Source organism: Centrocercus urophasianus, unplaced genomic scaffold (assembly GCF_019232065.1).
Source record: "Centrocercus urophasianus isolate 14NV4802_14NV808 unplaced genomic scaffold, USGS_Curo_1.0 seq_10, whole genome shotgun sequence".
In the NCBI taxonomy this organism is placed as follows: Eukaryota; Metazoa; Chordata; class Aves; order Galliformes; family Phasianidae; genus Centrocercus; species Centrocercus urophasianus.
In genome coordinates this window covers 34,348,863-34,370,386 of record NW_024884142.1, presented here as the reverse complement: position 1 = coordinate 34,370,386, position 21,524 = coordinate 34,348,863, and the positions used below count along the sequence as shown (strand labels likewise).

Below are 21,524 nucleotides of genomic sequence, written 5' to 3'. Positions count from 1 at the left end.
CTTGAGAAAGGTGTTATGTTTCCCTTTTTCCAGTCAGTGGGAGCCACACCAGACTGCCATGACCTTCCAAATATGATGGATTATGGCTTGGCAACTTAATCTGCCAGTTCCCTCAAAACCCATTGATGGATCTTGTCAGGTCCCATGGACTAATCTTCAAATTAAATGCATTAATTAAATTAGATTGTCTGAAGTATGATAGTTTTACAGTATAGAATAATTTTCTTCACAATGCAGCTTCAGTGTAAATACTAATTACAATTGCAAATATATATAACTGATATTTGATTATCGCCCCTCATTTAAGAGTTTCATGAGAACAGGTATCTCATGTACAAATTAAGTTCACACAAGCCATTTATTTAATGTGAGGAGTGAATTTTCTGTTATCACTGACTTCAGAATGAGTAGTTTTTACACTTAACGTACATGATTTAGATAACTTGTCATGTGTCTCGCTCCAATTTATAGGAGGGAGAGGAGGTTCTTTGATATACGTATACCCAGCATGAGATTAAGAAGCAACAGTTCATATGTTGTTCCAACCAGTTTATTACAAATCTTGATCAGAGAGATGGGGAAGGGGAGAACAGTGACTATTATGAATTAGGGTGACGGGGAAAGGAAGGCGGGAGATAGAAATATAGGAAAGAAGCAAGAATTGTTTAAACCAGGAATAATCACCACCAGGTCTCGTTGCATGCCATCCCAATGGTCCAAGGCAAAACCACAGGGGGAGAGCAGCAGCAGTGTGGCCGGCCTTCAGCAGCAAGCAGGTAGCAGGAAGAAGCCTCAGGGTAAGTCCAGGAGGAAGCAGCAGGTCTCAGGTAGCAGGCCCAGGAGAGTCGGTCAGCATGCAGGCATCAGCTCACGAAGCTTCTGATATCAGACACCTCTTCTTCTTCAGCATGCAGGCCTCAGGTCATGAGAAATCTGTTGTCAGAAAACCTAACCTCATGGTTGTTTTGTTGGTCCCTTTTTTTTATCCTTCTTCTGCCAATGTGGCATTCCTGGGAGATTAAGAGTCATCTGCAGCACCCCTTGAGGTGGCCATCTTCCTCGAGATAAGCCCACACAAAAGACAGCTTCCCGGCCATTAGTCTGCAGCTTATCTCTCTCTCATTCCCCCTGGCCTTGTCCATCTGTGTGATTTCTCAATTCTTGCCCAGGATTTGCTTGGACTTGTTCATCTGTGTCCTCGGTAAGTTTTGAGACAATGATGTAAAAGAATAGTCTCTTACACCATGGCAGGAAGGAGGGGAAAGGGGAGAGGGGGAGAAGACTGGAGGAGGGGAAAAAGAAGGAAAGTTAAGAGATAAAGGGAGGAAAAGAGAGAGAAGGAGGCAGGGAGAGAAGGAATCAGTAGGAGAGCAGAAAGTTATGCATATGATGGAGAGAGATAGAATGCACAAAGTGAAGTGAAGGATGGAGGGGAGGGAGGGGTGGAAGAGCAGTAAGTAAGGAAGATTCAGCTTAGCTTTACCTGGAAGACAATATAGGAAAGAAAAACAAAGAACTCATTCAAAATGAAAGGACTTGAAAAAATATATTCTCTCTCCTTGGAAGTGTCATATTCTGGGGTTTAAAGATTCCACCTGGAACCAAGGAAAATAGAGTTCCTGCTCTTTTAGAATAAACAGTATTCCTTCAAAAACATTTTTTTAGTTCAACATTGTTTTCTCTTTCTCAGTAAAATAAATTACAGAACCCAGATGTAAATTGTTCAAGGTAACAGACATATAGCTTAATTTTCCTAATCACTTCTCTCTACACAAACTGTCTTCTTTTCATTCATATGTTTTGTTGGATGTGTAGCATTCTTCAGTGTTCTTTGGTAACAGTTTCCCAGCTCCCAAACTTTTCTAATGCATGGTGACTAATCCTTACTGTTTGTTCTAAATATTCTGTTGAAGAATACTATCAGATTCCTTTAAAGACAAAATGCACAGTGAAGGCACCAAAAGTATCTTCCAATACTCTGAATTTCTATACATACTGATGAAGGACACACTGGCTGTTTTAAAACATCCATATCCTTTTACAGCTATTTCTGTTATTGTCTCTCACATACCGGTCATTATTATTGTTTCCCAGTTTCTTTTTTTTTCTTTTCTGTTCTAGAATACAGCATTTTCTGTTGAATTTCATTTTCTTCACATACTTCTAATCTCTAGATTTTTCTGTTTTACTTCAATATTTTTCAGTTGTGTACATATCTTATAATATACTGTCAGCTGAGAATTAAATCAACATGTTTTTATGTTTCTGCCTTCATATTAGTATTTAAGGTGAAATATCAACAGGCATTACACAGACCCAGATGGAAGATACCGTTGCTTTAGCCCACTACACATCCATTATGCATTACTTTACACCGGTGTTCTCTCAGGAAATTTCCAGTCTGCGTACTTTATAACAAAAACTTGTTAACACAGTCAACCCTTTGTTTTTTAAAAAGGTTGTGAAGCAATATCAGATACGTCACTGAAATGCAAATATATTAATTTTCCACTTATTTAATTTGCTTTGTATTTGTACCAGAAAAGAAATTGAACTCACTATGAAGAAAACCCATGGTGCTGGATGGTTCCCAAATGACCTTTAATGTCCTTATAGCCATCTTACTTTTCTTTTCTTCCTTTTCTTATTCTAATTTTCTACTTACAGGCAGACTCTCTGGCCACTACTGCCGTATTTAGCTGTTCCCATGACATCAATTCTTTTATTTTTGTTTCCAGGAAAAAAGACAGTTTGCACTGTACCTATGGTACTGCTATACAAAGCAAACTTGCTTTGCAGATTTAGTGACAACTATACCTTGAGAGCTCCCTTAATGGAGTATATGATGGTAAGGCTATTCACTATCCTGGTACTGCTTCATATTTTAAAATATAAATTAGTCCTTTAACCATAGGTATGCCACTGGACCTTTTTGAAAATCCTCATGTCTATTTAATAGTTCCAAAGCAAGTTAATAGCTTATAAACTTCTTTGAAATATTCCTAGTCAGAGAACATTAATATCTCAAAGCTGACATTAGAGAAAAAGGTTCTGGAAAAATATGTTCTCCATTCAGCTATTTACAGAAAGTAAGTAAGCAAACAAATAAATAAAAAAAAAAGAAAAAATAAAGTAAATAAACTCTGCAGCAGGATGAGTTCCCTCAATTCCTCTTTTTACTTTTCAAGACAATATTACCTTGGAGCAATACCAAATAAAACTTCATCTGAAGATGAGGGAAAACAATGTTAACAAAACACAGTAGCTAATAACTAAACACTGATTATATACTAAATACAAACATTGTCCTGCAGATGTAAGCTGCAAAATACTTGTTTGAATTATTTTGTTTTCTTCTACTCACTTGGACACCTGTTTTGTAAGAATGATATAACTAACATGCGCTTAGATGCTAAGATGAAAATTCAAACGTTTGTCATTTCAATAGTACTGAAACCCAGCAAATAAAACATTACATTAAAAAAAAATCCAAACAGATCTCACAAAAATACTTAACTTGTCAGAACTAAAGTTTCAGCTGTACTGTCTTCTTCTAAGGAAAATAAAACAAAACCATACATATATAAAGTCTTGTGCCAAGGCTATTTTTGAAATACACTTTCAAAACCACATATATTTTATTCCCATAAAAAATTTCATTTTGCTGTAGATGTTTTGCTTTTTATTCAGGGGGAAAAAAAAGTTACTTTTGTGATTTTTTTTTCTGGGGGGAAGTAGGTTTTTGCTTCATGTGTTATATCACTTCAGAGGTAGACATCTTACACACCTTTTCAAGACCTTCTTCCTTGAGGCTTATAACATCTAAATCAAAATCTGTCCTTAAGCCATTGGATTTGTTGAAAGTTATCCTTCCTGTGAGGCCTTCCCAGTGAGCCTATAGAGAAAGAAAAAAATAAAAATAAAAAAGATGATTTCTATAAATAAATATCTCTTTCTTTATTTTCCCAAAAAGAAAAATCTTACTTCTAACAAAGTGAGAATATTATTTATTCTATCTCAGTATTTCAACTTGTTTTTTTTTTTTAATATTTTATATTCTCTTTTTGCTAACTAAGCTTTCTTTAATCTTCAAAAATATTTTTTAAACCACTTTCCATGCTATCCAATAAACTTTATACTAAAAGTAATAACAAGCTTGTTCTTTTCATTTTTCCAATATTCATATATGCATTTTCACTTCTTTTTCCCATCCCAACGCTTTCCATGAACTCTGGATTTTATTATTCTATTAGGACATTTCCTTCAAACAAGGGCTTACTTTTACAAGATGCTGAGTCCTCTGAGACCACACTGAGACAGTAAAAACTGACGTCTCCCAGAGCCAATTCCTTATTTTAAATGAAATGCAATATCCTATTTTTTAATTATTTAAAGTTAGCCTGATTCTTAAACTATGTTAAATGAGGATATGCAAATGATAAAGCTTTCATCTTAAAACCAATTTAGGTTAAAAAGATGATTATATTCCGTTGCACATATTTATCACAGTATTTTGTATATGAAGAATGAGAAACAAGCAGTTATTTATAGCACAAGATGTTACAAATATTAGTTCATTACAACAAAAGAAGTAAAAATTAAAACAAGGTAGTAAACTTCCTTCTTAGTCCCTTTGTATTTACGCCAGTGTTTAGCCGCTGAATTTTTAATTGCTAGTCAAAAGCTGAGGGTCACAGGGGGTATTTTTCTAATGCCACAGAAATGCGCTAAAAATACCCTAGTATGTAGAAGCAGTCATTTCACTCTTTTTTGTTTCTCCTCATTGTATGCTTTGCTGCAAATAAAAGCTCAGGAAAACCTGTTTGCAAATGAAGATGCTTGTCTTGTCAATTTATTTATGTATACATGTAACAGGCTTAGAAGAGCCTCATCCACTCAGGAAAAAAAAACAAAAAAAAACCACCATCACTACCACCACCAACAGAAAAAGTAGAATTCCAGTGGGATTAAAACAAAAAGAAATGGAGATCGGAAGAAAGGAAAGTAAGGAAGCAGGATATATCTTATTAGTGACTCACCTCCTTAATGAGACTCATAAAGCGGGTCCCAAAGCGCCATGGCTTGTGGCGATTACACTGTAGTGAACTGACAGTCATCTGTGGGAACTGCTGGACAGCCACTGACACCACATGAACTGCATCATACATTAGAGCTGCATCCGTCTGAAATTAGAATGAAATCAGTACCATGAACTTAAAATGAAAACAACTGATGTCCCCGTGGTGAGAGAAGAGGCAAAAAAATTTAGTACTTCTCCTTACACTAGAGGGAGAAAATAATCTGATTGCTTGTGTAGCACTGCGTAACACAGCCTTGCTGCCAAGTCCCACCGATGCATCTGGACCTTTAATTTCAGCTTTTCTCTTTTTAATATTCAAATATCAAGTTTTTAGGATCACAGTATGACACCATTACCACTGATGACTCACATGATCTTTAAAAAAGCAGTGCTTTAGGGGCCTATAAATGCATGTTTGGCTCAAGACAGTTATTTCTATGAGTGAGAAGAAAGAAAAGCAGATAGGCAAAGTAGCAAAAGCCTGATTATGAGAGAAAATTCCAAGGCCTAAGGAAATAATGTTTTTCTAATTGGAATTACAGACTAAATACTGTCCCAAAGGCATTCAGCTGATTCATTTGTAACTGTTTATAGGCATTGTTTCAAATCCCTAGAGTGGACCTAATCAATATCTCCTAAAAAAAACAGTGGCAAATTAGAACTGCATTAAATTGCATGTTCATTTAATTGTTTTCAGTCCCATGATAAATAAATGGACTGTTTAGATGTAGCATGTACTAACTGCTGTTGTATTACCAAAGGATAGAGACAACCTCCCAGTACATACTGTCGTGTAAAGAAACTGACTTCTCTTTTCTTCTTCTGTTTGATAAACAGAGACAAGCCTTGGAACCAAAAGAGAAGACCTTAGATTCACTAGTAGAAATGAATGCTCTGCCATCTGCTCAACATACCTTAGAGAAAAGGGACTTATTTCCCCTTCTCATTCACATAATTAGTGAGCTGTGAAATGAGTTCTTTAATGGACAGGAAACCTGAGGATTACTGCACTTGTCACAATAGAATACAATGCAAAACAAAATGAGCTTATATAGTGCCTTTCATGGAAATGCATCCCAAGGCTCTTTACAATAAAATTAAACATAAAAATGCAAAAATGCTCTACCATTATAGCCCATAAGGCTACTGTTAAAGGGGAAAATATGCGTTTACATGTAAATGGCTCTGCCAAGAAGAGATCTCAAAATTCAAATAGAAATAAATCCTTATTTTAAATAGCTAATATAATAGGTTTCAATGATCTGAGACACCAAACAGCTGATGTAGACACTCCAAATCAGTACGAAAATATTTTTTTCTGCCAAATTGTTCATCATCTTTAAGACAATAAAGTGTTTTTAAGGCAAGCTAATATCTGACAAGGAGACAGTGAAACTCCCAAAAGCAAGAATGACATGCTGACTAAGCATCATACAAAGTTCAATATTCTAGCACTTTGCAGAAGTTGGAGTCTTGACAAAAGATTTTAAGATAAACTATAAAAGTTCAACACATTAATCTGGCTCAGAAATGCAAGCAGTATGTTTGGAGCTTGTTTCATTATTATGGTTTTATCAGTTTTAATTCTAAACGTGTAGACCTTGCACCAATGAAGGGAAATTGAAATTGCTGTGAAACTTTTGCAGAAGCAGCCTATTAAGAAGCAACCAGAAGTTCAAAAAAAGCATTACCTGATGGCTTTTTGTCAAATTCTGTAAGCCACTGAGCTTGAAGTCTGACGGACAGTCAAATCCAGTGGAAACAATAAAAAAGCCATTGAAATTATGAAAGTAATTTGAATTCTCTTAATATTCTTTATTCTCAACTGATAAGTATTATTCAGTGAAAATAAATCTAAATCAGAATGCACTCTTTTAGATGCATACAACGTAAAATAATCCTGGTTAGAAGTTGAGTGTCCAATTTGATTTTTAAATGCTACAAGATAAATTCATTGTTTACACAGGCTGAGATTCCTCAGTCCACCTTGTATAGGTAACATTAATGTTAAATGGGGATTTTAATGTTTTTATTGCATGAAGATAGACTCATATGCTGGAAACTATTGGTTTAGTGATTCAATATCATGCTCACCTCTCTGAGTGCAATAACTGATTTTATTGAATGAGAAACAAACACTACAGGGCTCAGAAAAAGATATGAAATATATGCCTGAATTGTCAAGTTGAACTATTCTCTTTTAGGTCACTTTATCTTTCATCTGCGACAAAAGGAATTGGTAGCAATTAGTCTAGCTCTCCAATTTCATTTGTTAGGCCTGCTAAGCTTTTTTTGCCTCTCATTGCCATTTGTCCATGAATCTTTATTTGTCTTCATTGCACTACTGAAAGGATGTTTTGTGGTTCAGAAAGCACTGCAGATTTCAGCAAGAAACTTGTCCAGAATTTGAGAGAAAATATACCCAGTTACTTTTTTAGCATTCTTTATCTTATCTAAACACTGATTGACAGTCTGGAAGAAGAAGAGAAAATAAAGTTCATGAGAAGGAATGGTTCTTGAACTTCAGATAAGACCCTACAACATTTCCATTCACTGAAGCAGTGAATTCATAATAGAAGATAATCTTACTGAAAAGTAAGATGAGTACTTTTAAGTTAACTTGTATAAACTTTTTAAAGATTATGTTGTATTGCACAAACATATCTTGGTTCAGTTTTTTAAAATGTGTTTGTTTTCTTTGTTGTTGTTGTTTTAAAACTTCACAGTATGTATTACTAATGGCTTATTTAAATATAAATAATGCATTAAAAATACTTCTCATGACACTTTCACTTGCATGTCTACAACTACAAAAGAAAAAATCCAAAGTACAGATGGTACAAATATCTATCAAATTGAAATAGTATGAGATAAAGCTGATAAAATTTAAAATGACTTGAAGTCTTTCAGCTGAGTCAATGAAGTAACAAAAAAGCTGTTAGCACTCGGAGACAACAGCTTAATTAGAGAAGTGAGCTCAGTCGGAGTACCTCAAATAGAGAGAAAGTACCAACACCTGTGTTTAATTTTTTATCCCAAAATCAGCTGTATACTACACATTCCTTCTCTACGTTCTGTCATTCTTTTACAGCCTTACTGCAGGTGTTGTGTTTGTCTGCACTATTTACTTGCAAGTCCTACTTGCTAAATATTGTCTAATCTCACTATGGAAGAGCTCTGGTGGGGACAAGACACTACTATTTCTCCCCATGCCTTCTCAGATTAAGAGGTAGAATCCCAATCAAAGATGCCATGGGCACTTTCTAAACTCCAGTAGATTAATGCAGAAACATTTCACATAATCCTAGACAACATCTTTGTCTCTAAATTGAAGAAAGATGGCTGTGATGGATGGACCATTAATAAACTAAATAACTGAACTTTGAAACTCCTCTTAGAACAAAATTTAGATACAACTGTACTATAAAACAACTGAAACTCTAGACAGTCTAAGACTGGATTTTCCACACAAACAATTTGAAATGATTAAGAAGGAATGTCAAACAATATTTTTTCATCAAAGAAAAAAAATAAGAAAACGCATATTAAATATATACGTACACATATATTCTATAGCTCTGTTGACAGGTCCTGTCCTGTCACAAAATAGAGATCTTAATCTGTATTTATCAGCAACCAGTTACAAATGTAGTAACAAGTCACAAATGCATTGTAGATTAAATAAATCAAGTTTTTATGCAAAGACAAATACGAAACTGTTCTTTTCAAAACAAATCTGAAATTAAAAGAATATTTAGAATATATTCTGAATTTACTCTTTGGTCAGTTTTATTTTCAACTAAATCAACTCAGTAAAAATGGCAGTATATGGACTTGTACACCTCACTTGAAATAGTGTATCACTTAAGCCCAGATTTTTCAACTGATTACTGATATATGCGTATGCTATTTGCATGTTATCTTTACCTGCCATTATCTAATTAAAGACTACTACAATAAGCTTGATATCTTGTTCATACTGACTGTGATCACTGGTTTAACAAAGTGTTAATATGCTTATTTCATAGTGTGGCAAGAGTCTCTCATTGATCTTGTATTTATGGCACTTACACTTGCCAAGCTTTAGAATATGAGAATGTCGCATCTTCATTTGGCAAGGGGAATGTAAATATCCAAAGGTAGGTTCCTGGAGGATTGATTTTTGCATCGTCCCTTACAAACAGTGTTTTCTTACGCAACAACAATGCCTTGGATAAAACACTATGTGCAAGGTCACGTTTTGTTTTTCAACTCCCAGTGTGTATCAAGACTATTTGTAGTTGACTTTATGAGTGACAGAGATTAGGATGGTAAGAACAGCTTTGGTCTAAATAGCCTTAGAATTGAACGTATAATGGAGACAGAACAGCATATCTTCCCTCTCTGGTCTGGCCTTTTTGTAGAAGATAATATTATTTCAGACGCACTGTGCAATAAGGATTCGCAATGGCATACTTATTCATTTCAGTGCACACAAAAAAATCCGACAGTTAACCTCTGTATCTTGCTAAGTAATCCTCATTTTGTAATTACTTCTCTCAGCTGTCCTTGCTGTCCAGTAATTTAACAAATATAAAATTATTCATTAGAAAATTTAGAATAAATGATTGAGCAGAAAACAAACAAAATGTCCTTTTTTTGCTTAGTGTATTGAATCCACCACCCACCTTCTTTTTTCCCATATAAGTCCTATTTTCTAGATTATTTTGATTATGATAAGGGTGAACAGAAATAAGCCTCTAGTAATTTTTTCTTATTTCACAAAGTAACCCACAATGATAAACATCTTTTTAAAAAGTCAGAAATAAATTTTTATATAATTATATACTACATGTATAGAATATACATATAATCAAAAATACGAGAAAAATCTGCTTGCTGAGTTTTTTTTTGAAACAAAACAGTGGGCATGAGAACAGTGAGGCAGTGAGAGATATGTTTCAGCAGGGGTGATAGTGGGTCATCTCCACTGATGCAGACATTTACCAGTGGAACTTGCAGGCTCTTGTTCATTGCTGGTGAAAATGCACAGCTTATGGAGGTGAATACATTGCAAAAGGGTGTTTTGTAGCAGAGAATTTGCTCTATCGAATAAAGTTATTGTGCCCTTGTATCAGCTGTAGCTTTCATGGAAATAAATAGGAGGCATTACTTTCAGAGCAATTTACATCTACAGGTCTGGGACAATAGATGAAAACTGAAGAAACTAATCTCTTTAACTTTTTCAGATCCTTTGTAATGCAAAAATTGTTGTATAAGAAGATAAAGAGAAAGCTATTCATGCCCTGTGCAATGTAATTTCAATCACTGTAAAATTAAACATTTTCCCAATTCCAAAATGATTTATCAGAAAGCATACTAAAAGAATAACAAAAGTCTATGAACCTTTCTACTGTTATTTCATTTGTGGCAATTAGCATTTATGGTTAATGGGAGAGATATATATTCTACTGCCTCCAGTTTATGCTTCAACAGTGTTTGAAATGCAGTTCCTAACACTTTATATTATGTTCTATGCTTTATACATACAGATATGAGAGAAATGTTTTTAATATATATGAGACATTTACCTGAGATAGTTTTCTGCCACATATTGCTATAACAAAAACTGAGAAGACTGGCCATGTTTAGGCCAGTCTATGTATATGCATAACAGGAAAGAACAGGTGTAACTTACCACAAGGATGAAACAAAGCCAGAAGTTTTGATTCAACAGAAACAAGCACCAGTGTTTAATCATATAGTAGAATATACACCAAGGCAAATTAAACCAAAAGAACAGTCCACAGGAAATACTTATAAAAGTGTGATGGACTACTTGGAGCCACATAGATTTGTAAGCACAACGAACACCTGATTACATCTTTCTCTGCATACATAGATTACAAAAAAAAGATCAAATTAAATATAGATTTGAATTTATTCTTTACTTCTGTATGCACTTGAAGGTGTAACTAAGCTTTTCTAATACTTCTGCATTACAGTAAAATCTTACTGTATGCTTGAAAGAAAGAAAGAAGGATGAATCATACCATTCTCATTTTGTAACCACAAAGTGATCATCACATTTGTGCTCACTCGAAAGTAATTATGTCACCCTTAATTTTTATTCTATAAAGTAATGAAGTCACTTTATATAGTATTCTAGATTCAGCAAGGACTTTCAGGATATCTAGTAAAAGTCAGCTGAAAGATTAGCTCTAAAAGTTAAATTCCAACATGTCAATGTCCATAAAGAAAAGATTAATGATTCCAGCTGGAGATATAAAGTATACAGAAATCCCAGGTAGGTGCAAGTAGAAAGTCTACATCCAGCAAATAAAGCAAACCTGCCAGGCAGAAAAACACCTCTCCAAGTTAAATTAGTGTTATTAGATCAGGTGTGATTTAACTATCAAGTAAGGATGGAAATGTTTAAGAATAGCATAAAAACAAGCATATTTTTATTTTATCTTGACCTGCCTCATGTTAAGAGTGATCTCAAGGCAATTACATAACAGCAATAACAAACAGCGTTTACCAACACCAAGTAGTTGTAGTTTCAAACTCACCAACATATACTCCCCAAGTATCCCACACATGTACAGGATATGCATCCCATAGGAATACACTAACAGTCTGAAAACAGCCTGGGCATCAATGGAAGAGTAACTCACAGTGATGGTTACATTTGTGCACCATTAAGTGTCATAGTTGTGTGCACACTTGGAACTCACAGCAATGCTTTCAACTGTTTTTCATACAAGGCTACAGGAATAGAAGCATCAAAACAAATTCACTTTTTAATAATCTATGATTTCTTTTTTTTTTTTTTTTTTTTTTTTTTTTTGAGGGGGAGATAGTTGAACAATATATCAACATATACGCAGGACGGAAGCAGGTCATATAGGTATGACTGTATACTGGTTACCAGGGACATAACAACTGTAAGAACATAGCAGAATTAGGAACCCTCTAACTGATGGATACATTCTGCAACATATCAAAACAAACCTTGAGGGGAAGAGAAAACAGAGAAGTAAGGAAAGCTAAAGAGCATAGAAGAACCAAAATGGACGCAAAAATGACAAAACAATAAAAAATAACAGGAGTCATTTTATCTTACAAACAGATGTTTAAGATTTACTAGACTTAACAAAAAAAAAAAAAAAAAATCACTAAATGAACCACTGCACAAGACCACCTACGTAAGAAACTTGAATTAGATGAAGCCTGACAAATGTAGTATAAAGCACATGCATTCCAGAGACCCAACATATTTCTTCTGCTCACAGAAAGCTCTCCTACTGAAAGCAATTATAATTAGTGAATGAAATTAAGAAGAAATGGCTTACAAAACTTGTTCTTTCCCTCCTCGGGTAATAAAGTCTACTGCTCCTGAAATAATTTCACTTAATTCTCACTTGCTAACACATCCCACAAAACCATTTTGCTGAGTGAGATTTAATAAATCTCTCAGTCTGGGATTAAATTTTACTGTTTTATGAACTGTTAAATTGCATTGTATGCTTATTAAAGCTGGTGTTTTCCTCTTTCTTGACACATTCCCAACTCCACTCTGGAGTACAATTAAGCAAACAGTAAAGATTTTGCTTTCACCCCCAAATGTGTATCCCAACTGGGTACAAACTGTGAGCACCAGAAAGCTATAAACATTGTGCATTTAAATTTTGTAAATATCAACAAAACTTTAGCATAAAAAAATTAAATAGGCTAATATTTCAGATGAATAATCATTAGACTATGGCATAGCTGTTTAGATTATTGTTAACAGTTTCCTTGTGAATTTTAAACAGGAGAGGTGTATGCAGTTTCACTTACAGAATATATTATGAACAATAAGCCTGATGAAAATTATTTTTCTCCATCATCATCATAATACTTTTTTTAACATCAGAGCAAAGCTATTTTTTTCTTAAACTACTGAAAAAGCTTTAAAACAAACAAAGGAAATCTATAAAAAATAGGTCATGAGAGGTAATTTTTAGAAAAAAATGTAATTTTGTCTTCACAAAGAGAGATATATTTTCCTCTTTTGCCTCAGTGTCTCATAGTTAGATCCCTAATTTTTAGAGAAATGCCAAATAGAACATGAAACATTTACAAACACTGAGAAAATGCAAAACACTAATATTGATGCTATTGCCAAGTATCTTATCATTATACTGTCATTAGGTAGGAAAGAATACCCATTTTACATAGACAGTATAAAAACACATTTCCCAGTAAAAATGTTTGAAGTGCTTTAACTTCTTACATTTCTCAAAATAATCTTCAATCATTGTGAAATTTGGTATTTACTGGAATAAGAACCATAAGTACCCAAAAATGAGTTATGCTGGTAGCCAACTTTTTACATTTTGATTTTAACTTGTAGAAGGTGATGTTTTCAGACAATTTGAAATTTTACCACCAATTAATACATGAGATGCTTTTAACAAAGTCCTTTTCTGAAATAAGAACAGCAGCAATGTTTCTCTTTTCTGCTTGATCTTTGATGCAGGATCTGAATTTCACTCTAAGAAGTAAAATTCTTAAGATTTATAATACACTCAAGAAGCATATCAGAAAACTCTGAATAGTTTTCTAATAAGAACACTTTATCATTAGCTATGGATCAAAAGCTTAAGACTTTAGTATGAGGGACAGTGTAATTTCCGTTAAGAAAATAAATATGCTGGGTCTGAGAATATTTAGAATTTCATCCTTTGCAGTTTTTCAAAATCTGGGTTCAAAGCTAGTCTTTCTATACAGGGCTTGCTATTCTGATGTAAGGTTAAAATGTGATCAATTTCCTCAACTTTTTAATTGACCTCTCATTCCCACATTTTAAATAAACCATTTATTGGACATGTTAGATGTCAAATATTTTGAGGTGGTTTGCTTGTTTCCAATCATAGAAAGGAGTAAATTCACCCTATATGGTCACTGACATTATACTTGACTGTTGACAACACATCAAATAGTTTAGTACCTAGTTTTGTGCTGAATTCCTACTTCTGTAATCAAACATTGATATTAATTTTGAAATTTTTGTTTTTGCAATATTGTGTGGGCAACTAATACAATAAGAATAGTTTTGAATCTTTCTGTCTATCAGGAGGCTATTTTTCAGATAAGCATTGTAAGTAACTTGTGCCCACTTCAGCATTCTTTTTTTCTTTTAAGTTACTATTATTGTAAAATATTTTTACTAAAAATCCAAATTTTCACCTGATCTTAGTCCATTGATTTTAGGGGGTATCCTGATTCAGGATTTACTTTCTCATACTCAGGGAGAACACGTTAATTCCTCACTGTAAAATCATACATTTCTAGAACGGTTATCTGGAATAAATACTGCTAACTGTGACAAATAAGTGAAGTAATTCTATAACGGTATCTTTTAGAAACTTATTTTCTCTTATTTTCTATTTTCTGTCTAACTGAAAGAAATTGCCAAGACAAGATAAAAAGCTATTTCGAAAGACCCCATAAATGTTCCATCACAACACAAATTTTGTTAATTGAGGAAAAACTGACTTGTAGCATACTGTTGTAGTAAAAAAATCTTTCTACACAAGCATTTGAAAAACTATTTTTATAATATGCAACTGAGAACAATTTGTCATGATGTTAGGTTTCTGCACATTTTTAAAAGCAGACATAAAATATTCAGGTTAAAGTTAATCTGAGGTACTTTCTCATCCTCTCTTCTAACCTTTGGAAATTATGATATTGACTGTAATATTTTTTGCCATTAAAAAGTACCATCATGCTTTTTAATGTACCTTAAGTACAGATAGCAAAAACCTAATTATCAAGAACAATGGGTCATTATTTGGTCTCATAGTCTATTTCCTTTCATCTGTTCACCTGCTGAAAAATCAGTGATTTTGATCACTGCAACTCCAACAATCACATCCACAATAAAGAGCTGCCTGCTACTATCACATTAGTTTTACACACTACATGAAAAGTCCCTCTATATGAGCAAGTCATAATTACAGAAAGAGCTTACTCAGCATATGCCCTGAATATGTTTGTACTCATGTGTGCAGCAAGAAGGTACACCTGATCTCATCTGAAGAAAGGCATATGTTTAGAATAATCCGGAAATAAAAATATTTCATTAAAAATGAGGAAAAAATCAAAAGAATCAGTCTTTGCTTACTCTACTTTTATATTCTACGAAAGTTTCACACCACTTAAGGATTTCACAATTTTCATACTTTTTAATTTTTCGATAAAATGTTCAAAATAAATGCATATTGATGACTTTGAAATGCAGAGACAGTTCTGAGCTTTCTAAATAAACTGTCTTTCCATGCTTTCACCAAACTCCATTTACATTTTTCTCCAGTTCGAACTAATTAAGAACTAATAAAATGAACGGATTTTAATATCTTCAGCAAAAAAACATGATTACGTATGCAGCCTTGCAAAGTTCATATTTGCAGGAAAAACAAATTATCAAGCAGTGTAAAACAACTATTTTATATAAGTGTTTATGTGCATTGCAAAACAGAATTTTTCTTTACATCAGTCTTCTGTAATGCCTTTTCTTAAGTTTATCCTAGAGCTCTGTTTTAAGCAAGAAAGTAGTTTGCTTCTGGATTAAAACTTCCTTCAAATCAGTAATGCACAAAGAAAAAAATTATATTAAGAGAAACCTCAAGTCTGTGATTTAGAAAAAATTAAATTTAGAAAATAGACATTTTAGTTTAATTTCAGTTTAGTTGAGAATTGGAAGCATACTCAGTTTTATATCCTTTATTGTCTTTTGTCATTTTAACTGCACAGTCTTTATCCAAATTCTGTGTTACATGGATATGTACCATGGATATTTGCTTTCCAAAAAATATTTTCATCATGTTATACTGCTAACTCTAATAATCAGATCCTTACACATTGTTAACTCCATCTTCACTATCATAGCAGACATGGGATTCAGACATGCTCACATTAGAGGGAACTTGTTTTGATTAAAAAAAAAAAAAAAAAAACTTCAACACAAATCTATCCAGAGCTTAATAAGTTGTCTTTTGATTTGCAGCACTAACTTTCCAGTCTACCTTCAAAAATGCTCTAAGAAAAACAACCATCTTAAACTATTAATTTATTTACCCACAAAAACATGCTTACTTTAAGCACAGCTTGAGATCGTAATGCTTCAGAGAAAGCTGACTCATTTTAACATGAACCTCAAAGGGTTAAACCAGGGCAGTAATGCAGCAATTATGAGACTACTTTGATGATGAAAGTTAACTAAAATTTTAAGTACTTTGAAACCCTTGAACAGCACACCAAAGCTTGAAATATAAAGAAAGCAAGGATACACAATAATAGATATACAAAATTCGAATAAAGAAAAATGATATAAATAACTTAGAAGTCAATTGCAATACTTTATGCTAGAAGAAACAGAGCCTCACTAGTAAGAACAACTCAAAAACAAATGTGGTGTCAGTTTAAACATTGCTGCTGCTTTGGTCAGCATAACTACCAAAAAATATTCAAACTGATACAATTTTATTGGATGTATCTTTGAATCTGAGAATATCCAATGGAATTAGTAATAAAATATACAAGCTCTAAATTCACCCAATGATCCTTTCTGGAATTTTCAACTCTCTCTAAACATAGTTCATACTCAAAAGGATATTTATATCAAAAAGCCAAATGGTAGTATATAATTATCACAATTACTAAACCAAAAATAGGAACTGAAAACAGAATGTAATTCAGGCTTTTCAATGCTTTATCAGGGCTTCATCCATCAGAGTAACAGTTAAATTCTGCAATATATCCAAATCTAAATTTAAAATTCAAATTATGTACAAGATGTTACAGAATTTTAATTTTTTTTTTTTTTTTTTTTTTTTTTGCATATCTCCGATTAAATTCCTCTGAGGAGGAATTGTTTTTCCTGAAGTGTACAAATACCTCTTTTAATTCCTCTTTAGCAAGATTTTAAAACACAATTTTCATAGCATTCATCTTAATTTCAGTAATGTTAATTCCTAATATTTCAGAAAACTCTCCAGACCTGAAATGTTAGACTATGTAGGAAACAAAGGAGCAGGAGAGGAAGAAAAAAAGACGACATATGCAAGAATGTTCTGTTTCAAACCCAACACCACATGAATTTATACTTTTCTCATTCATACACACATAGAAGGCAGGTGGTCTTTGACAGACAAACTAAAAGGAAAAATAAATAGGCACCAACGTAATAGGTGACTCATCAACTATTTCAGGTTTTTAAACTTCCTTTCACACTTCCATATAGTTTTTAAGAATTGTAAGAGAGAATACCAAGAGGATCACCTTTATTATGAGTAAATTTCAAAGAATTCTATCCCTTCTTGCATCTTTGGAGAACGTATGAGCAAAAACTAATGTTAATAGTTAAAAATGTAGGCCTTTTCAGTTAGTTGCTGTTGCTTTGCTCATTATATGCATTCTGATCCTGAAAGTGTTTCTCAATTTTGTGGTTTAAATTGGCAGGCACCTCAGCACCACATATTTACTCACTCATTCTCTCCAGGTAGGATGGAGAAGAGAACCAAAAAGGTAAAAGTGCAAGAACTCATGGATTGAGAAAAAGACTATTTACTTGTAAAGAGAAAGCCTCGTGCACAAGCAAATCAAAACAAGGAACTTATTCACTACTTCCCATCAATTGGCAGATATTCAACCATTTCCAGAAAATCAGGAGCTAAGAAGATAGCTTGGCAAGTGAGTGATGACAAATGTCACTACTGTAAACATTCCTTCTTCTTCCTCCTTCTTTCCCTAAGCTTTCCTTGACAAGCAAGAAGCCATATGGTATGGGATATACATTTGGTCACTCCGGGTCAGCAGATCTGATTTATCTCCACCCAGCACCTTGCACACCTCCAGCTCCTCACTGTTCTCTATGAAGAAAATTAATTCTATTCCACTCAAAACTATGATAGTCTCTTAAGATATCTTGGTGCTACACAAAGCATTATCCTTTAAAGACATCTTCTTAACTTGTAAACAAATTTTATACATCCCCATTTGTCTAAATTAGTCCAAAAAAGCACTATATTAATCAGATTGTACTGACGTGGCAGAGTGTGGCTTTACTAGCTTTCAGAGAAATATCACATTTCTTTACAAGGTATCAGGTATCCTCAGTTATTTTTAGCTCTTGGCTTCTCTTTCCAAAGACTGCAATGTAATGCAATGTTTTATGAGATAGAAATTTTATATAGAGACAAATTAAAGATCACAAGTAAAACCTAATTATTAGCTAAATATGGATTTTGTTTACTTTTTATGTAGACTTTCTTATAATTTATGCTGTTTTTAAAGAAATTATTTTCATGAGGTGTTGTATGCAACCAGTGCTTCGGATAGTTCTAAAGAAAAAAATTTGTTCTGTTGTATCCCTAAATATCATAAATGTGCACAATGGGTCATGCAGTCATTTCTACAGAAAAAAAATCTTTAATAAAAATAAAAATGTGCTCTACATGTTTTTCTTGTAATGTATGTTCATACATGAAAAGAAAAATCTTTACAGAGTCAGTATACACCACATAGAAAATAATTTTAATTTAAAAGATTATAGGTGAGATAAATTTTACATTCTGATATAATCAGACTGCATTTTCCACAGTATCCCATAGATGTACATCTACAGCACAGTGCTGATAGGAGAGATGAAGATCTTTGTCCATGAGGACATAAATGTACATTGGTATAAGATGTGGTGAGAAGCTTCTGACCAGTGGCAGCAACATAAAACTAATTGCCACAAAATACCAATCTACTCTAAAAAATATTTTTAGTGTTGGAAACATAAAATCTCTGCCCTTCATTCTGTACCCAGAACTGACTAATCTGATTTAGCTGATATTTTCTTAAAATACTTATCCTGAGAAACTTATCTGTTCAAAAGCTATACAGCCTCATGTTTAGAGTGTGTCAAAATTGTAAATACTTTAAAGGCAGTATATTTTGAAGTATCTTAGTATAAGGCAATATAGAAGCCTTGTCTCTAGTTCTAAATGAAAGAGGTTATTGATCAAGTGTGGAAAAATAAAGGTTAAAATATTATTTTTTTTATGCTCCCACAAAATATAGTGAAGTTAAATTTAATGTGCCATATTTTACATTGGTATTTATCGTTATGTTCTTACCGAAACTGTTTATTTGGCAAAGAATCCTGAATAGAACATTCATTCAGTATTTGTTATTTCCTAGACAAAATTTCACAGACACCAGAATAATACATATTCATAGGCTGAAGGTTGTTTCTCTTGAAGTAGCTGATCTGTGATGTTAACTTTTACCCTTGACACAGATATCACAACATGCAGAAAATATTATGGCTGTTTAAGAAAACCTTTCCTGATTGTCCATAAAATGATTCAAGACAGCAAGTAGCATACAAATGAGACAAACAGGACAGAAGTTTCTTCATTTAAACATGATCATATATTTTGTACTATATTTTACTAAAACAGGTCTGAGGAATCTGAAACTCACAGCTTCAATCCCTTAAATTCTTCACAAATTTTTATCTAAAGTGTAACTAAAAAGAAAAAAAACAAAAACAAAAACAAAAACATTTTAAAATCACAAGAAGCCTGTAAGTTACAAAAGGTATCACTACTTGCAGAATCATCAGAATGAAAGAAATGGAAAAAAATTATTCTGCAGACAGCTTGCTTACTGCCAGTTCTTTATCTTGAAATCTCTGAAAAGAAACAGACTAGTAACTGAAGTTTCAAACCATGGAGCTCTAGCTTGCTGCAGGCAGTGACATGAGAAGAATGTTTGAAGCTTGAGCCATTAACAGGACCAGACTGCCAAAGCATTTGTTAAGTTATATGAACTTCTTACAACTTACTTTTCAGATGATGCCTATTTTCACCTTGTGTTTCCATGAATAAATTAATACGTATCATAAAAGCCTGCTGTAATGAACATGTAGATAAATTAACATGATTCAGAGGCAAATGTTTTCAACAAATATGCCTTGATATTTTATACCATTTACTTCTCCCTCTATCTGTAGCATTTTCAAAGTCCATTTTTGGTTTACTCTGTTACAGAAACAAAAACAACACTTGTCTGCATCTTTTTCTTTCATTAAGAAGATTTGTTCTCGCAATAACGTTGTAAGATTTTATTTTCAAACAGCAGCAAGCTTTTGATGCAATTCTTCTGATTGTTCCCATGTATCAATGTTTAGATTCACAGCAAAGATCAGCCCCACAGTGCATGAATTGGACCTTAAAAACTAACTGAAAGATGTGATCTAGGAGTATGCTTTATATGTTAATCTGTTCATAATGTGTTCATCTTTTAATTGGCTGCTCCCACTGAGCCTCTTCATTTGGTACTGTAACTACATTGCAGGTAAATTCCAATCACCACTTGAGAAAATCTGGTGCTTTCTTCAAGTGCATTCCATTTCATTATTACTCTGAAAACCCTGATCTTGTATTCATGCAGTCTCTAATTCCAGGGTGAAATTCCTGACCTTGTTTACTCAAAGAAAAAATGCATCGATGACTTTAAACGAAAAAAAATAGTGCTTCTGCTCTCCAAAAGATGATAACTACTACGTCAGAAGTTAAAGGAAATGGAAAATTTTAAACGGAGAATTTTAAAATACATAAATATGAAGAAAAGGGAAGAAGCAGCATGTTTAGGCCACTTATTCATGGTAGATAATAGTTTTTTATAGCGGTCAATAGAAGGTTGGGTTGAAAGCCATCTGTCAGACTGCACACATGCACAAAAACTGGAGATGGGAACGGTTGCCTTTGGCTCTGACTGTTAAAGAACAGTTATCAATCTTCATCTAAGTCTTCAAGGAGCTGCTCTTGGTGAGTAATCGATATTGCATTTGCCACAATAGCTCATTTAATTATTTTCACCCTAAATATCCTGTCAGCAGGGGGAATGTCTTCCTGATTTTAATTAATTTTGAGATCATTGATTCTTTGACTTTTCCTTTCCTGTGGTTACACATGCAGACACAAAAGCACAGACATACACTTTAGCCTGCAGGCTATGTAAGATGTATGAGTAGTCCTTGGTGAAAACCTTGCATGTTATTGAAGTATACCTAGAAGAAGTGCAGTTCTATTTTAAAATCTTTAACCATCAAGTGCTGCAAATGAGCCCCTGGCACCTAAAACTTAGTTGGGCAAAACAGTTAATTGAAAACAGTGTTTGCTGAATGGTTTTCAATTAAAGAGTTCTTAAATCAATAGGCAGTAAGATATCACAGCCTCAAGCATGCTATCAGTTACCAGAGAAACACAGAAATGGATAATGGAAGTCAGAAAACCATAAAATAGTAGTGAAAATCATAAATGTGTATTACGTTGTAAGAATAAATACAGATCTTGGATTGATGGAAAATATTAATAGCAAAAAAAAAAAAAAAAAAAAAAAAAAAAAAAAAAAAAAAAAA

The 21,524-nt window shown here is 33.4% G+C and overlaps 1 protein-coding gene across 1 annotated transcript in view; it reads right to left on the bottom strand.

The window, feature by feature from the left end:
• The window catches only part of GRIK2 (glutamate ionotropic receptor kainate type subunit 2), a 343,946-nt gene that overhangs the window by 161,655 nt on the left and 160,767 nt on the right, over window positions 1-21,524 (bottom strand). Inside the window, exons 7-8 of the mRNA XM_042814253.1 lie at window positions 5,040-5,183; window positions 3,788-3,895 (exon numbers count right to left, since the gene is read on the bottom strand). Of these exons, the coding sequence (XP_042670187.1) occupies window positions 3,788-3,895; window positions 5,040-5,183 (252 nt within the window). The remainder of the gene's footprint in view (window positions 1-3,787; window positions 3,896-5,039; window positions 5,184-21,524) is intronic.